The sequence below is a fragment of the Cornus florida genome, unplaced genomic scaffold, assembly GCF_030987335.1.
Source record: "Cornus florida cultivar Cherokee Brave unplaced genomic scaffold, ASM3098733v1 CherokeeBrave_3.0.0_Hap2_Chr11, whole genome shotgun sequence".
NCBI lineage: Eukaryota > Viridiplantae > Streptophyta > Magnoliopsida > Cornales > Cornaceae > Cornus > Cornus florida.
Window position 1 is genome coordinate 124,370,116 of NW_026775581.1, and position 14,020 is coordinate 124,384,135.

Consider the following 14,020-nt stretch of genomic DNA (forward strand, 5'->3'; position numbering starts at 1 on the left):
TAGGATTGGGAGTAAATTCTAGAGAGAGAAATGAGATACAAAGTTTTAGAGAGAGAAAGTTAAAGAATGTGGTGGTGGGTTTGTTTGTAATCAAAACCAAAATGTAATTTTATTGGTTTCTTTTTGAATTCACAGTATGCATTTTACTTTCTTGTTGTTGGAGCTGCAATATGGACGTCTTCATGGGCAGGTGAGTTTGAATTTTTTGTGAATTTTCATCTTGGTTTTGATTTGGGTAACGAAATTTTCACTGAACTCAAATGGGTTGCAGAGATATCGTGTTGGATGTGGACAAGAAAGAGACAATCGGCGAAGATGAGAATCAAGTACCTGCTTTGAACCAAGACATTCCATACTTTGATACAGAGGTTCGGCATGGTAACCGGAGACCTTGGACTCGGATTAGAGTCCAGCAAGGACGAGAACCGACACAGACAACGGGCCACCAAAAAGCTCATTCACCGCGACTGCTGCCGCGGAGGCACTGGCGGCGCTGGATCTGAGGCCGCTTCCCAACGGCAAACCTTTCTCGAGGGAAAGAGAAAGGCCCAGCGATCGAATGTTAAGCATCTTCATGACGGAAATGGCGGCGATTCCGGCACAATTCCATAGAGGGTTTTTGCTGAGTTTCTCGGAGATGGAGATTTCTCCAGGATGGACGTCGGGATCGACTCGCAAAGTGACGTAGTCGCCGATGCCATCAACGGCGCAACCAAGGAAGTCAAAGCCGGGGCCGAGGTCAGCGACCGTGGCTGGTGCGGAGAGGTTGCATCTGAAGGTTGTAGAGAGAGAAAAGTTGGGTTTGTTCCTTCCGCTACAGTACCAGACTTGGGCCAACAGCACACAGAACATCATAAAACATCATTTCGGTGTTTCAAGTTTTGGGCCAATTAATTGGAATGTTTAGTAACTGTTGAAAACAAAACAGAACCGACCAAACATGTTTTGGACCGAATTTGGGCTACTATAGCGGGCCTAGAACAAAACAACACAGAACAGAACAAAGTCTATCATGCTCTACAATTGTCTCACAAATATTCTAAGCTCAACTTTCAAGGTGTAGTTGAGAGGCGTTAAATGTAAGTGCAAATATCTGTATTTTGGAATCTAATTTCCTTTTTATACATTTCAATTACCTAAAGCGTGAAAAACTGAAAATTGAAAAGAAATCTAATGTGGCTAATTTTTACTTTTCTAATCAATTTTAATCTTCTCAAGTGTGGGAACCAAACCTATTATAATTTAGGTCGGTATCCTTAGTCCTTACCACTAACAAATAGCAAATAAATTTAAGTAATTTACAGAATTTTTGGTCTTACTTAATTTGCATCTCATAAAATTATTTTTGAGAATAATTTTCAAAGAATAAAAATAGAGAACAATTTTCAATTTTTTGAGTATTAAAATTCTCTTGACACGTAAAACTACAAAATAGTTTTCAAAGAGCAAAATTTTGAAAACTCACTTGATTGTAAATATAGATAATAGCCTTACAAACTCTCTCTTATGACAAATCATGCACAATTTGTTCCATCTTTGGGATCAAATATTAAACCAGCATGTTTCTCACTTGCATATATATATATATATATATATATTAAACCAGTATGTTTCATTGATTCCGAGTTAAGAAAAAGATTTACAAAAGATCAAGACTAAACAGAAGAAGACAACTATTCGAACATGCAATAGAAAAAGGAATCCTTGTAAAAAAAAAAACCACCAGTGCTAATTTTTTTAGGCCACGATTTTATAATTAACAACCTAGCAAGTCTGAAATTTTCATAATGTCCGTCATAATTTATTCTCATCCTACCTCAATCACATATAAGAACTTATGATTCACTTCTGTTCCTTTCAAAAAGATGGGTTTATTCCTTTTATCAATCCATCGTCACTGTCTGTCCCAAAATCTGGCAACCTGGATGTTCTTGCCCAAATGAATAACCTAGTTTTGAGTATTTTCTTTCAAATTCTCACATACTTGAACACAAACTCATTGAACCTTTTCTGCCCTGCGAACCCAAAAATATAACACAATTCTCAGACAAGATCTAAAGAATTGATATAATAACAAATTGATCCAAAGCGGTCTGAAACAAGAACGATCACAATACTGAACGGTCGAAAACACTTGTCCAGTTGCCCGAAAGCTCAATTCCCCTCCACCATCCTTAATCTCAATTCCCCTATACCGCCATCGCCACCTACACCACCAATCATCACGGAACTGACGCATCGCTGAACACTATAGACGGCGACGACACACAGTACGCACCGGAAAAAGCTTGCTTTGCCGAAGCTACTCCCGCTTGACTGCGTCTGCTGCCCGATCGACGCTGAAAACACTCCCGCCCCAATTCAACTCAGCTGATGAATCATCCGATTATCAAATGGTTCCCAATCTTTTAACGTTCTTAATTTTGTTCTTGTCACCGGAGGGAGAGTCGTAGTACGGAGGGTCACTTGCTTTTTCCAATTATGTTGGTGGTGTGTACTGCTAATATTTTGCTTATTTTGATGCTTTAATTAATAAAAATTCTATTGACGAGTCGTGCAATTGCTTTTCTAATTTGTTGCAAAGTGTCCCTTAATATAAATTTAATAAAATGGTGTCCCTTAATATTAAATTAAAATTAATACAAACTCATTTGGCCTAGTGTTGTTATAAAAAAAATTAACTTTTTTTAAATAAAAAAATAAAAAAAAAGATGGTAGGTCTATAAGTGATACGATAAGAATTCCAAGTGACATGGAATAAACTTAAAGAGATAAAAATAGCAACTATTACCCTCCCCAATGATTACATAAGAATTCAAGTGACATGGAGATTCAAAGAGTGGATAAACTTAAAGAGATAGAAATAGTAACTATTACCCTCTCCAATAACTCTTAAATCTCCAATGACTCTTAAATCCGTAATTGACAAGGAAAGTAAATTTGTTTCATGATAGAAAATTACTACTGTTAATGCTTCTAAGTCAACCTAAAAAGGTATGCCATAAATTCCATATTTAATCATTTATCCGATATTCAATCGGACTGTTGGAGTGTACTCGGCTGGCACCACACCGGTCATCACTTTTCTTGTCTCGTAGGAATCACTCCGGACTTGTCTTCTAGGAATCACCACTGGTTCCGGAGCATGTAAATTTTTGTATCATCAGTTGGTGCCGTCTTTGGGAACATGTGTTAATTCCTCAAATAAATTCTAATCAAGAAATTCCTAATCATTTCACCAAATTTATTATCGCACCCTCATAATGCTGAGGTCCAATGCCAAAGAGGTCTCCGTCTACATTGACATCTATACCAAGGATCTGAATTGTCGTGAATCAAATAGCTAGACCATTGACAGAGGAGTAATTGTTCAGTGTGTATGGATTATAATAGTCAACACGAGGCGAAAAAACCTCTATATCAACGGCTTAGAACTCTGAATCAGTCTCTCTCCAAAACAATTGTTTCTGACCCACTGAGCATCCTCCTACTCATGCAACTATATAGGCCAGATGGCCATTGCCATGAACAAGCTCTCCAAAACAATAGTTTTGTAAGACGGGTATGAATTAATGCTATTTAAATTAATTAATTTATTTATTGCTGATTAAAGCTAGCTCATTAATTAATTTATGGGTTAATTACACTCGCACACTCTGAAGTTTGCTCTATTAACAATCAAATAGAAGATAGCCTATTTTTAAACAACGACACCTCCTCAAGTTTGCTCTGATTGACAAAAACACTCCTTAGCATTCTGACATGTGATAAAATGACTAGAAAGCCCTTTGACTAGTCAACTGACCCATTATAGTGCTAAAATTACCAATTTAACCTTCTAACTAATTTTAATATACCAAACTAACCTCTTCAGAATACATGTATGTATATGTATAGATATATATTATATTCTCTAATTATACTTAAACATATACATATATAATTATATATATTGAAAGAGAATGAAGAAGAGGAGGGGAAGAAGAAGATATAAACCATTTTAATCCTACTAGTATGGAGAGAAAAACTGAATAATTTTGGAAGCAAATCCTTATGTAATATAAATGGAAATTAAAATTATTTTTATATATAGTTCTTCTTCAGTTTTTTTATATTATAAATAAATAAAAAAGCTTCCAAACACACACACACACCGAGAGTTTTGAAGAGAAACCCACATCTTTCTTAAAAAATAAAATAAAAAAAAAAAACAAAACCAGACAAACAAAGTGCTCTTCTCTTTGGAGCAGAGAGCGAACCAGATGAGGCGATGGTGGAGGCGCCACCGACAATGAGCGGGCGGCGAGACCTTCCATTCCTTGCCGCCGTCATACTGCTTTGTCTATAATTGCCGCCGCCGTCAGACCACCTCATCTACCATCACCGCGATGCCAAATGGGTTTGATTAGGTTTTATTGGTTTGATTTTAGGGTTTCGGGTTAGCATGTGTGGAGGAGGATCATTGGAGAAAAGGAGGGATTGAATGCTATTTTTTTCACCAATATAGGAGGATTGTTGAAGAGCTTGATGTAGATAGGTTGGATTGGATTGGAGATAACATAATGGGGATGTGTGTGTATCTATGTATGTATGTGTTTGATTCCTAAATCAATTTATTTCTGAAATGTAAATACAAACATGTGATTAATATTGTAGTGAGGATGCTGGTGGGTGGTGGAGGTTGCAGCGGGTGGTGGTGGTGGTGGGTTTTTGATGAAGGTGAGAGGGTAGAGAGAGGAAGAAAGTCTTGGGTTTTTGAGTGGGGAGGTAGAGAGAGAAACCTAACAAGGGTAATTTCGTCATTTAAAAATTATGATATTTTATTTTAAAATTAATATTTTATTGAAGGGTAATCTAGTCATTTTTTACCTTTTAAGGGCCTGCTTGGTTCAAATTTTTTAGAGGGGTGTCATTGTTAAAAAATAGGTTAACTTCATTTTGACTGTCAATAAGGCAAATCTGAAGAAATGTGAGTGTAATTAATCCTTAATTTATTGAATACACCAACATATATATATATATATATATATATATATATATATATATATATATACACTCATGCATATATGTATATATTTACATGTTTTGGTCTCTTATATGGGCCATGCATAAAAAGAGGAATATTTTATCTTGGTCGAGTAACCCGCTCCAAGTCCCCAAAAGAGATGATCTACTACGTACCCAGTGTGAGATATTCAGGCACTGACTTATGTACAGATAAGTGGGGTGGCTACCAATGAATTTTTTTTACTTGCATTATTTATTTATAAATTTTGTAAAATTTTGAATACGCCCTCACTTAAACTATGAAAAAATTTCAATGGGATGCCTCTTAATATATATATATTTTTTTTTGGGTCCTATTGATATTGTCTTTTTCATTTGTGTAAGTTGCATTTACTTACAAATTTAGAATTATCTTTCTATTTTATTGTTGGTTCGAGCCGAATTTGTTTTCAAAATTTTCAAAATGAAAATACCTCAAAACAATTTTCAAAATTTTCTTAAACTTTTATTTTTTAAAAGAAAGAAAGAAAAGAAAAGCTAAATAAAAATAAAAATTTTGAATTTTGCTTCAAGATATTTTCATTTTAAATCATAAAAAAGAAAAGAAAAGCTAACTAAAGGTACTTTTTTATTTTTCAAAATAAAATTTTAAGAAAAAATTGAAAATTGTTTCAAGGTATTTTAATTTTCTTATAGACTCACTGTTTAAAAAGAATCAAAATTTTTATAACAACACTATGCAAAATGAGTTTGTATTAATTTTAATTTAATATTAAGGAGCACCATTCTATTAAAATTATATTAAGGGTCACTTTAGTCATTATAACATCACTTTGCAACAAATTGGATAGTTAAGGGGGGGTTTATGTGAATTTTTTTGTTTAATGAGGTTTTTTCCAAAAATTCGTAGAGGAGGTTTTTGTGCAATAATCCCTATGTAATAGGAATAGGGGTATTTTCGTCTCAAAAATATTTTTCAACCACTCCCATCCACTATGTTAGCCCCCTTGGATAGTTAGAGGGGTTTTTTTGGCAAAAAAAAAAATTAGTCAGGAGATTTTTTTTGCATTTTGCTTTTAAATATATACAAAATTAATAAAGATATTTTTGTCACTCAAAAAAGGTATTTTTGGATTTTTAAAAAATCATGATGTCACCAAGGGCTATTTTTTAACATATCTATGCAATAGGGGACAATTTGCTCAAAAGACTAATAATACAAGGATTTATATGTACTTAATTTTTAATATGGGTGTTTCTTGCACATTTTTTATATTAGAAGGGAATTTGTTGCACTTAACCTTTTTTTTTATTTTATTATAAGTGGGTTAGGTAAAAATAAATAATAAAATAAATAAAATTTTAAATGATAGATATTTTAATTTATTAGAGCTTTTGATTAAAGTTAGGATATTAGTTTTCAAAACTGCATTCTGCATGGATGTTCTATGTTTTTTGTGATTATTTTCCTTAGACGATTATACCCCTTCAAAATATTATAAAGACCATGAGAGGCTCAACCTTTGCGCGGTTGCCTAAGGCCCCGTTTGAGAAAAATGCATTCTTCTTTTGTTATACTTGTTTCAAGTAATTTTTATTTTAAATGTGAGTCTCAATATAAGTTTTTTAATTTAATGAATACTCTATTCAAACCTTCCAAAAAAAAGACAAGAAGAAATTCTTTATTCAGTTTTTATATGAATCATTTTAAAACAAATACTATAATGTAATAGTATATTGAACTACATCTGTGATTATAAAAAATAAAAATTACTAATTGAAGGTGGCAATGTCAACTACTTGTCTTACACATTATTATTATTATTATTTTGTTCATGTTGAATTCTTCATATTTAAATAGTATAGTTATGCTACGTTGAGGATTAGGATGATGAAATCCAAGAGAATAGGGAACAAATAAACTAAAAAAGGGAATAATTTGAAAACAAAATTTAGATAATTAATTCATTCATATATAGTAAAAAATTATAACTTCTAATTTTAATTATTTGAAGATTTAATAAAAATAGGTTTTCAAGTCGAGATATATTGACAAAATTGAATTCAAAATTTAATTCAAATTATTGCATTATATTATGATTTTTTCCAATAATAATGCATATAACAAAAAAGATCGTACAATTAATATATAATTAATTGGCGAGTGAGTTATGGAGTATAAAATTCCATATAGGATACAGTTGTCTTAATATATATATATATATCCCAATTTAATGTCTAGTAGACCACACTTGTTAAGATCTATATAAACCCTGCTGATAGGTCCATTAGTCCTCACTTGTTACCCGTCCAATATGGCACGAGCTCTGAAGTCCCTTAGCCTTCTTCTTCTTCTACTTTCTCTGCTCCAAAGCTATGTGACTGAATCTCGCCCATTCAATACCCCAAATTCAATTTCTTATCAGTTGCTCAATGTCGGAAACATCAAGAAATCTAGCTCAATCCATGGCGAAGGACTCGAGTTACCGTACTATGATGTGAAGATCAAGGGACCGGTACCCCCTTCCGGTCCCAGCCGTGGCCCCCCTCCATCACCTCCTCCTGTGGAGCGCGAGTTACCGTACTATGATGAGAAGCCCAAGGGACCTGTACCCCCTTCCGGTCCCAGCCGTGGCTCCCCTCCTCCACCTCCTTCTGTGGAGCGCGAGTTACCGTACTATGATGAGAAGCCCAAGGGACCTGTACCCCCTTCCGGTCCCAGCCGTGGCCTCTTCCAGCCTCTTCCACCTCCTCCTCCTTTGGAGCGTGCCCTCGGTGAGGGACACAGCATTGCTCAAAAAAACTAACATGTCAATTTGATTTTCTTTGCCGGGAAAAAAAAAAAAAAATTTAGGCTTGAAACTATTTTCATGCTTTATTGTGTCCATGCAATATATAAGAATAAATGAGGTGTTTGATGATTTTCTGAAAGTATTCTCTACTTCTTTTTTACTCTGTCCAACTACATCAATAAAATGGTGCCATTTAATTCAATCTACATTAAAATTTAAGAATATATATATATATATTGAAAGCTAAGCATTCATCATCCATCATGTTAATACAGAAATTAAATACATTGGATATATTTGTTTTTAATTTTTTTAACCTTTGTCATATTTTTTTCAAAACATCATGGTGTCCTTCAATGAAAGGAAGGATCGGTCATTTAATGTGGAGAATTTTGAATCAATTAATCGTGCATTAGGTAATAATAAACAGCTGAGAACTATGACATCCGAGATTCACGTGTGATGTGATTTTACATTTTTTCATTCATTTTTCCAATCCCGGATTGTTGCAATAATCTTGATGTCATTACTGCTCCTTGTAACTATCATTATTATTATTGTTACTAGACAAAAGTGCCAAAAAATAAAATAAAAAATAAAAAACCTCCCTGAATTATTTGTTAATTGCAAAATCCTCTTCTAACCTGAGCTTATTGGAGGGTATTTTTGATATTTTATAATTATGATATTTTATAATTTTATATTAAATTAATAAGTGATGATAAATAAGTAATTTTAACCTACCGAAAAGTTCAAGTTCAAGTTCAGTGACTTAAAAGAAAGGAAGTAAAGATGAAATCTTTGATAGTTGAAAATTTGACTTAAAACCCAAAAAATAAAATAAAATAAAATAGTCCAAAGAAATATGTTGCAATTACGCGTTGCATTCATTTTTCTGATTGTTGATTGTTCAAGAACCAAATCAAATCAAAATGTGATAAAGAAGCGTTGACCAACTAGTATTAAACATTGTTATTGAAGAATTAAACATACAGTAATAAATCTTGAAAAAAGGGGTCATGTTATAAACATTAAATTCTTATCATATGGATAATGCTAAAAACAGTCTGACATTGCTACACGAGAACATAAATGAGCAGAGCAAAAGAATTATTGTACAACATATATAAGACAAAACCAAATTTATTTGAGAATTGATATGAAGATGTAAGAAATATTCTCTCTCAATTTGGACAGAATAGTTTTACGCTTCAAGAATTTTTCAACCACTTTTTTCTTTCTCTTTTTAGTCTTTTTATATATATCTCCAAACATTCTAAAAGCTTCCTAACTAACTCTTCACGCTGGGCTGATCCTCTAGGCTCATCTTGGTTATGGGCCCATTTCATTTTCTCTTCAACGGGCTTTTAAACTGATCCTCTGGTCCTGGGCCTGATAAGTGAAGATTTGGCTCAAACCAAGTGCTCTTACCCAACCCATTTCTGGTAATCTGGGTCGTGCCCGGCTCAGGCTGTTTTTGGTATCCTCATGATATCACTGTGGATGTGTGCTTTATCATTCAAGGTTGCTGCCAGCCACATCCTGCACAAACCTATATCTCACATCATTCCTTTCCATTCTCTCAAATGCCTCACTCACAAAATCCATATTCACTACCTCTATCATTGATGTCAACCCCTTTTCTGCCCCAAAATCTAAAATTTCCTGTGTCTCTTCCATGCTTCCAATGAAACTTCCCGTAATCGTCTTCTTCGTTGTATGACAAAACAATCAAAGACCATTTCAGTGTCAAAAGAATCATAATACGGAGTTCAACAGTTAGACAATTCAAACTATTTTGATGTGACATTAGTTCCCATTTACATTAAAACGGTCGGGATAGTCCAACTATCCAGCACTAAATGATTTTTCATTCCAAAATTAACAAGAGCCACACTAAACTATCACCAAGTTAAAGTAGTCATGATTGATAACAATGTAATAAAAAATTAGTTGAGTGCAAGAGAATCTCACCATTGTAGGGTCTAAAAAGACTCATATGTACGCAGTATTTCCTCCACACGTTTGTCACATTTGGCCCCACAGTTTAGCATTGAATTTCAGATGCAAAGGGTAAAGATAAATGGTTGTATCGAGTGCACTAAATTGCAGTGGCTTGGTATGATACCCCTCGAATCCGAGATACGGTTGATCAAGCCCAAGCCCAAACCTGAGGGAAATATCAAACAATTAAAGTATTTTAAAATGAACATAGAATAAAAAAGATTTAAATAAGAAAGCTGAAAGAGTTATGAAATATAAAATCCTCCAACCAATACCGAATAATAAAACTCCAAATCCAAAACCGTCAAGAGTACAACTTGGGAATCCATCTAGTGGACCCCTAAATAAAAATGTCAACTGAACTGAAAATAAAACTAAACTAGATCATAAAGAGAAGTCCTACTTAAGCAGATGAATGAGAAACTGTCCTTGACCAGCTTGATTAAGCTTTAAGGTTGGAGCCGTCCTATACCTGAAAAAAATAAAAGAATGTGTCAGACCCACGAACAAGTTCTAATTTAACTGCGATCCATACAGTGACCCAATATACAGATACACCCTAGATACCTCGTAATAGCTATCTAATCCGTAAGTATATAAATATCCAGACTAAGGAATATTCACTGGACTACCATAGGGGTCTCAACCTAAATAGAAGGCAACATGCGAAAACGCACCCAAAGGTGGGCATGAGTACCTAGACCTAACAAGGTACACCCCAACCTATCATCTCCAGCTACGCATCCACTGCATATACGCACCATTACCAATGAGCCTGAGACTCAAACTCATCTCGTGGTACCATAACCATATATCTAAAGTCCGTCCAAATCCAGAGTATGTCACTCAATTATTCATCAAGCTAACATACTAAACACAGTCCAGTTAGTCACTTAACTTATTCAGTTGACATAACTTAACTACACCCAACTAATCCAATAAGTCACTCAACTTACTCAGTTGATCTGACTTAAACACAATTTAGGATTCAATATTTTACAATCTATTCCTTTTATCTAATAGGTCAGGTCTTACTGTTTTGAGTTAAACCATCCCTAGTATGCCACCGTCCCATACCGGTGCATACAATCCTCTATATCCTTGTAAATTACAACACATAAATAATAGTTTAGTAATTTATAGTCCTAAAACCAATATCCCAATAATTGCAAAAGAATGTCTAATATTACAGCAATTAAAATCTAAGCAACAATCTGTGTTATTACAGAATGAGATTTAATATTTCAACAATTAGCAACCAGAGCATGCATAGACCAAAACCAAAAAATAGATGACCCTATCATGCATTTAAAATAAGATTTATATTCATGCTATCATCCGATAAATTGTTAAAATTACATTAAACGGTCCAGTTCCTTCCATAAACTATATACTTTTATATTGTTCCATCCTTTAGTGTAGAGGCATAAACCATGCAATCAGAGGTTTTAATAACTCTTAAAATTTAACTTAAGAACCCCAGTACACTCACAACACAGTTCAGGAAGCATTAAAAACATCCAAACAGTGCCCAGAAAGTTCAAAAAAAAATTCCCTGTGAGAGAGCCTACTCTTAAACTTATAGAGTAGGCTCCAAAACATCTTGGAGCCGTATCTACACCACCTAGAGCCGGCTCTACACTTGGGGGGAGCCGGCTCTACACTTGGGGGGAGCCGGCTCCTTCCTCCATGGAGCCGGCTCTCTCCCTCTCTGAGAGCCGTCTGCCCGTCTACAACTTCTGCGGCATTCTACTTCGTCTCCGGCCGCTTCCAACCTGTCTGTTTGTTTTAAAAACTGAGCCTAGAAGTCCTAAGTATGTCCAATAGCATCCAAGTTCATTATTTAGACCAATTTGCATTACTAAATTCCTTTAACACTTACCGATTAAAACATGCTTAATAAACCAAATACTGTAACACAACTTGCAGAAACCATCACAGAACTAATTCAAAGCATACATATGATTAATTTGACATATAAAAAACATGCAAAATTCAGTTATTGATCCATTAAAACCCTAGAGCATATCTAGGTGCACAAAACACAGGCCAATGGGAAAGAGGAAGAAAAGAACTTGCCTGTGATTTCAGTTATGAAATCTCGGCGTTGTGTCCACGTTTCCGGCAACAGTGAAATACTATCTAGCCTCCTATTACTTTTGTTCTTCCCTTCTCCCTTTAAGCCGCAATCGAAACCCCCGCCGAACATGCTATATTCTCTTAAAACCTCACTTTGTTTCTCTTTGTAGCGTTAATACGTGAATAGGGTTTTTCCAACCCTTGCTACAAACTATACTGTGTATATATAGGCACAACTATAACCTAATTCTAATGGTAATCCAAGACAGAAACCCTAATATAAGTTAAACCCTAGTCGGCTCATAGGATAAAACCCTCGTTACAACCTTTGTCTGCTTCCACCTACGGGACTTCTAACAGAAACCTTAAAGAACTTAATAACGTAATTTAAAACTCATTAAACTTATTTTAATTTAAAACTCTTTTAACTTATTTTACATTACAGTTGATAATTACTAAATTAATCTAATTAAACAATTCAATTGCCTGAAAACCAGAAATCAATTAAAAACAATTAAACCAAATAAATGCAATTTAAACACATAATTAAACAATTAAATCAAATATCCTACTAAAACAATTAACAAATAAGCCAACTAGTCACACAAAAATACAATAAAATAATAATGAAAGTATCGAGACTATCCTTTTAAAATTAGGGATATTACACTTGGGAACAGCTCCAACTATAAATAGCTTCCCTTCAACCTTAAGGAGTGAAAGGTATGATTGCAGAAGATGCACAGCCGGTACGGTGTCAAGAATGTAGTCGAGGTTATTTCATGCTGCCTCTATTTCAACATCATTAGAACTCAGTAAGAATGCATTTGCACCCAAAACATCCAAAGCCTCTTCTTTTTTCCTATCCGAAGAGCTGATCACAGTCACATGATACCCCATTGCCTTGGCTATCAAAACACCAAAATGACCAACTCCTCCCAACCCCAAAATCCCTGCCTTAAGGACCTTATTGGACCCATTGAACTGTTTCAAGGGACTATATAATGTCACCCCTGCACATAATAATGGTGCTACCTGCTCAGGTGCAAGGTGTGCCGGTATTTTGATAACAAACCTGTATTGATTAACTTCATGTTAATTGGTGCAATTTATAAATTACCATTGATGGGAATAAGTAGTAGTTGTTTGCTTATTTTTCAATTACCTTTGATGAACAACCATGGCAGAAGAGAAGCCTCCCTCAGTCAGTTTTCCATCTTTGTAGATGCCATTATAAGTGAGGATTCTGTTGTTGCAGTATTGTTCTATGTTGGATTAGCAGGACAAGCATTCCCCACAAGACCAAACTATGCACCCAACCCCAACCATGTCCCTTACTCTGAATTTCTTCACTTTTGATCCCAACTCCACTACTTCTCCCACCACTTCATGCCTTCCATTATCAATTTTGTTACCAAAAATAAATAAACTATAAAAAGAAATGAGAATGTAATATACAAAGATATATAGCTTATGGGCATAAATTAAATAAATTTAGAAAGTGGACTAGATAGTTAGAATACATAATTTTTGGTTTATTATTTTTTTTTTTTTTTTTTTTTTTTTTTTTTTTTTTTTTGTACATGGTACCATAAAGTTTATGAATTGAATTTAGAGAAAGTTGGGTACCCTGGAACCAAAGGGTAATTGGCGTTATGAATCTCACTCCTTATCTGATGAAGATCTGTGTGGTTTATTCCACAATACAACACCTTGAAAACTACATCTTCAGCATCTGTGTCCCTATTCATTTGGACATTAAAACATTAGTCACTAGATATTATATATATATATATATAGAAAGAGTGAGAGAGACCTGAGATTGAATGAATATGGAGAGAGAACTCCAGATGTATCTCTGGCAGCCCAACCAATGACTTTTCTTCCCTCCATCTTTCTAAACTTGAGTTTTCAATGGAAAGGATATAGAGAATGGAGATAAAGAGAAATGTTGTTAAAAAAGGGAAATTGAGTCTTTAATTTAGTGGTTTGGTTCTCAGGCTGTTATCTATATATGTACAAATATATATAGTACTAGTATATTAAATGAAAGGTCAATGGATATTGTAATGTTTCCAATTTTCCCCATTTTTTATTTTTTTTTCAAAAATTTTATTGATGCGAGGGCATTTTTGTCT

General features: G+C 34.3%; 1 protein-coding gene and 1 pseudogene across 1 annotated transcript; both read right to left on the minus strand.

Moving 5' to 3' along the window:
- Positions 1–402: 402 nt before the first annotated feature.
- Positions 403–2,239, minus strand: LOC132282056 (homoserine kinase-like). The gene is made up of 3 exons (XM_059783688.1): positions 2,107–2,239; positions 1,985–2,015; positions 403–814 (listed from the first exon to the last, which is right to left on the minus strand). Exons 1-3 carry the CDS (start codon positions 2,237–2,239, stop codon positions 403–405), a joined length of 576 nt encoding a protein of 191 aa, XP_059639671.1.
- Positions 2,240–9,314: 7,075 nt separating this feature from the next.
- LOC132286230 (cinnamyl alcohol dehydrogenase 1-like) lies at positions 9,315–13,775 on the minus strand (annotated as a pseudogene).
- Between the last annotated feature and the right edge of the window lie 245 nt (positions 13,776–14,020).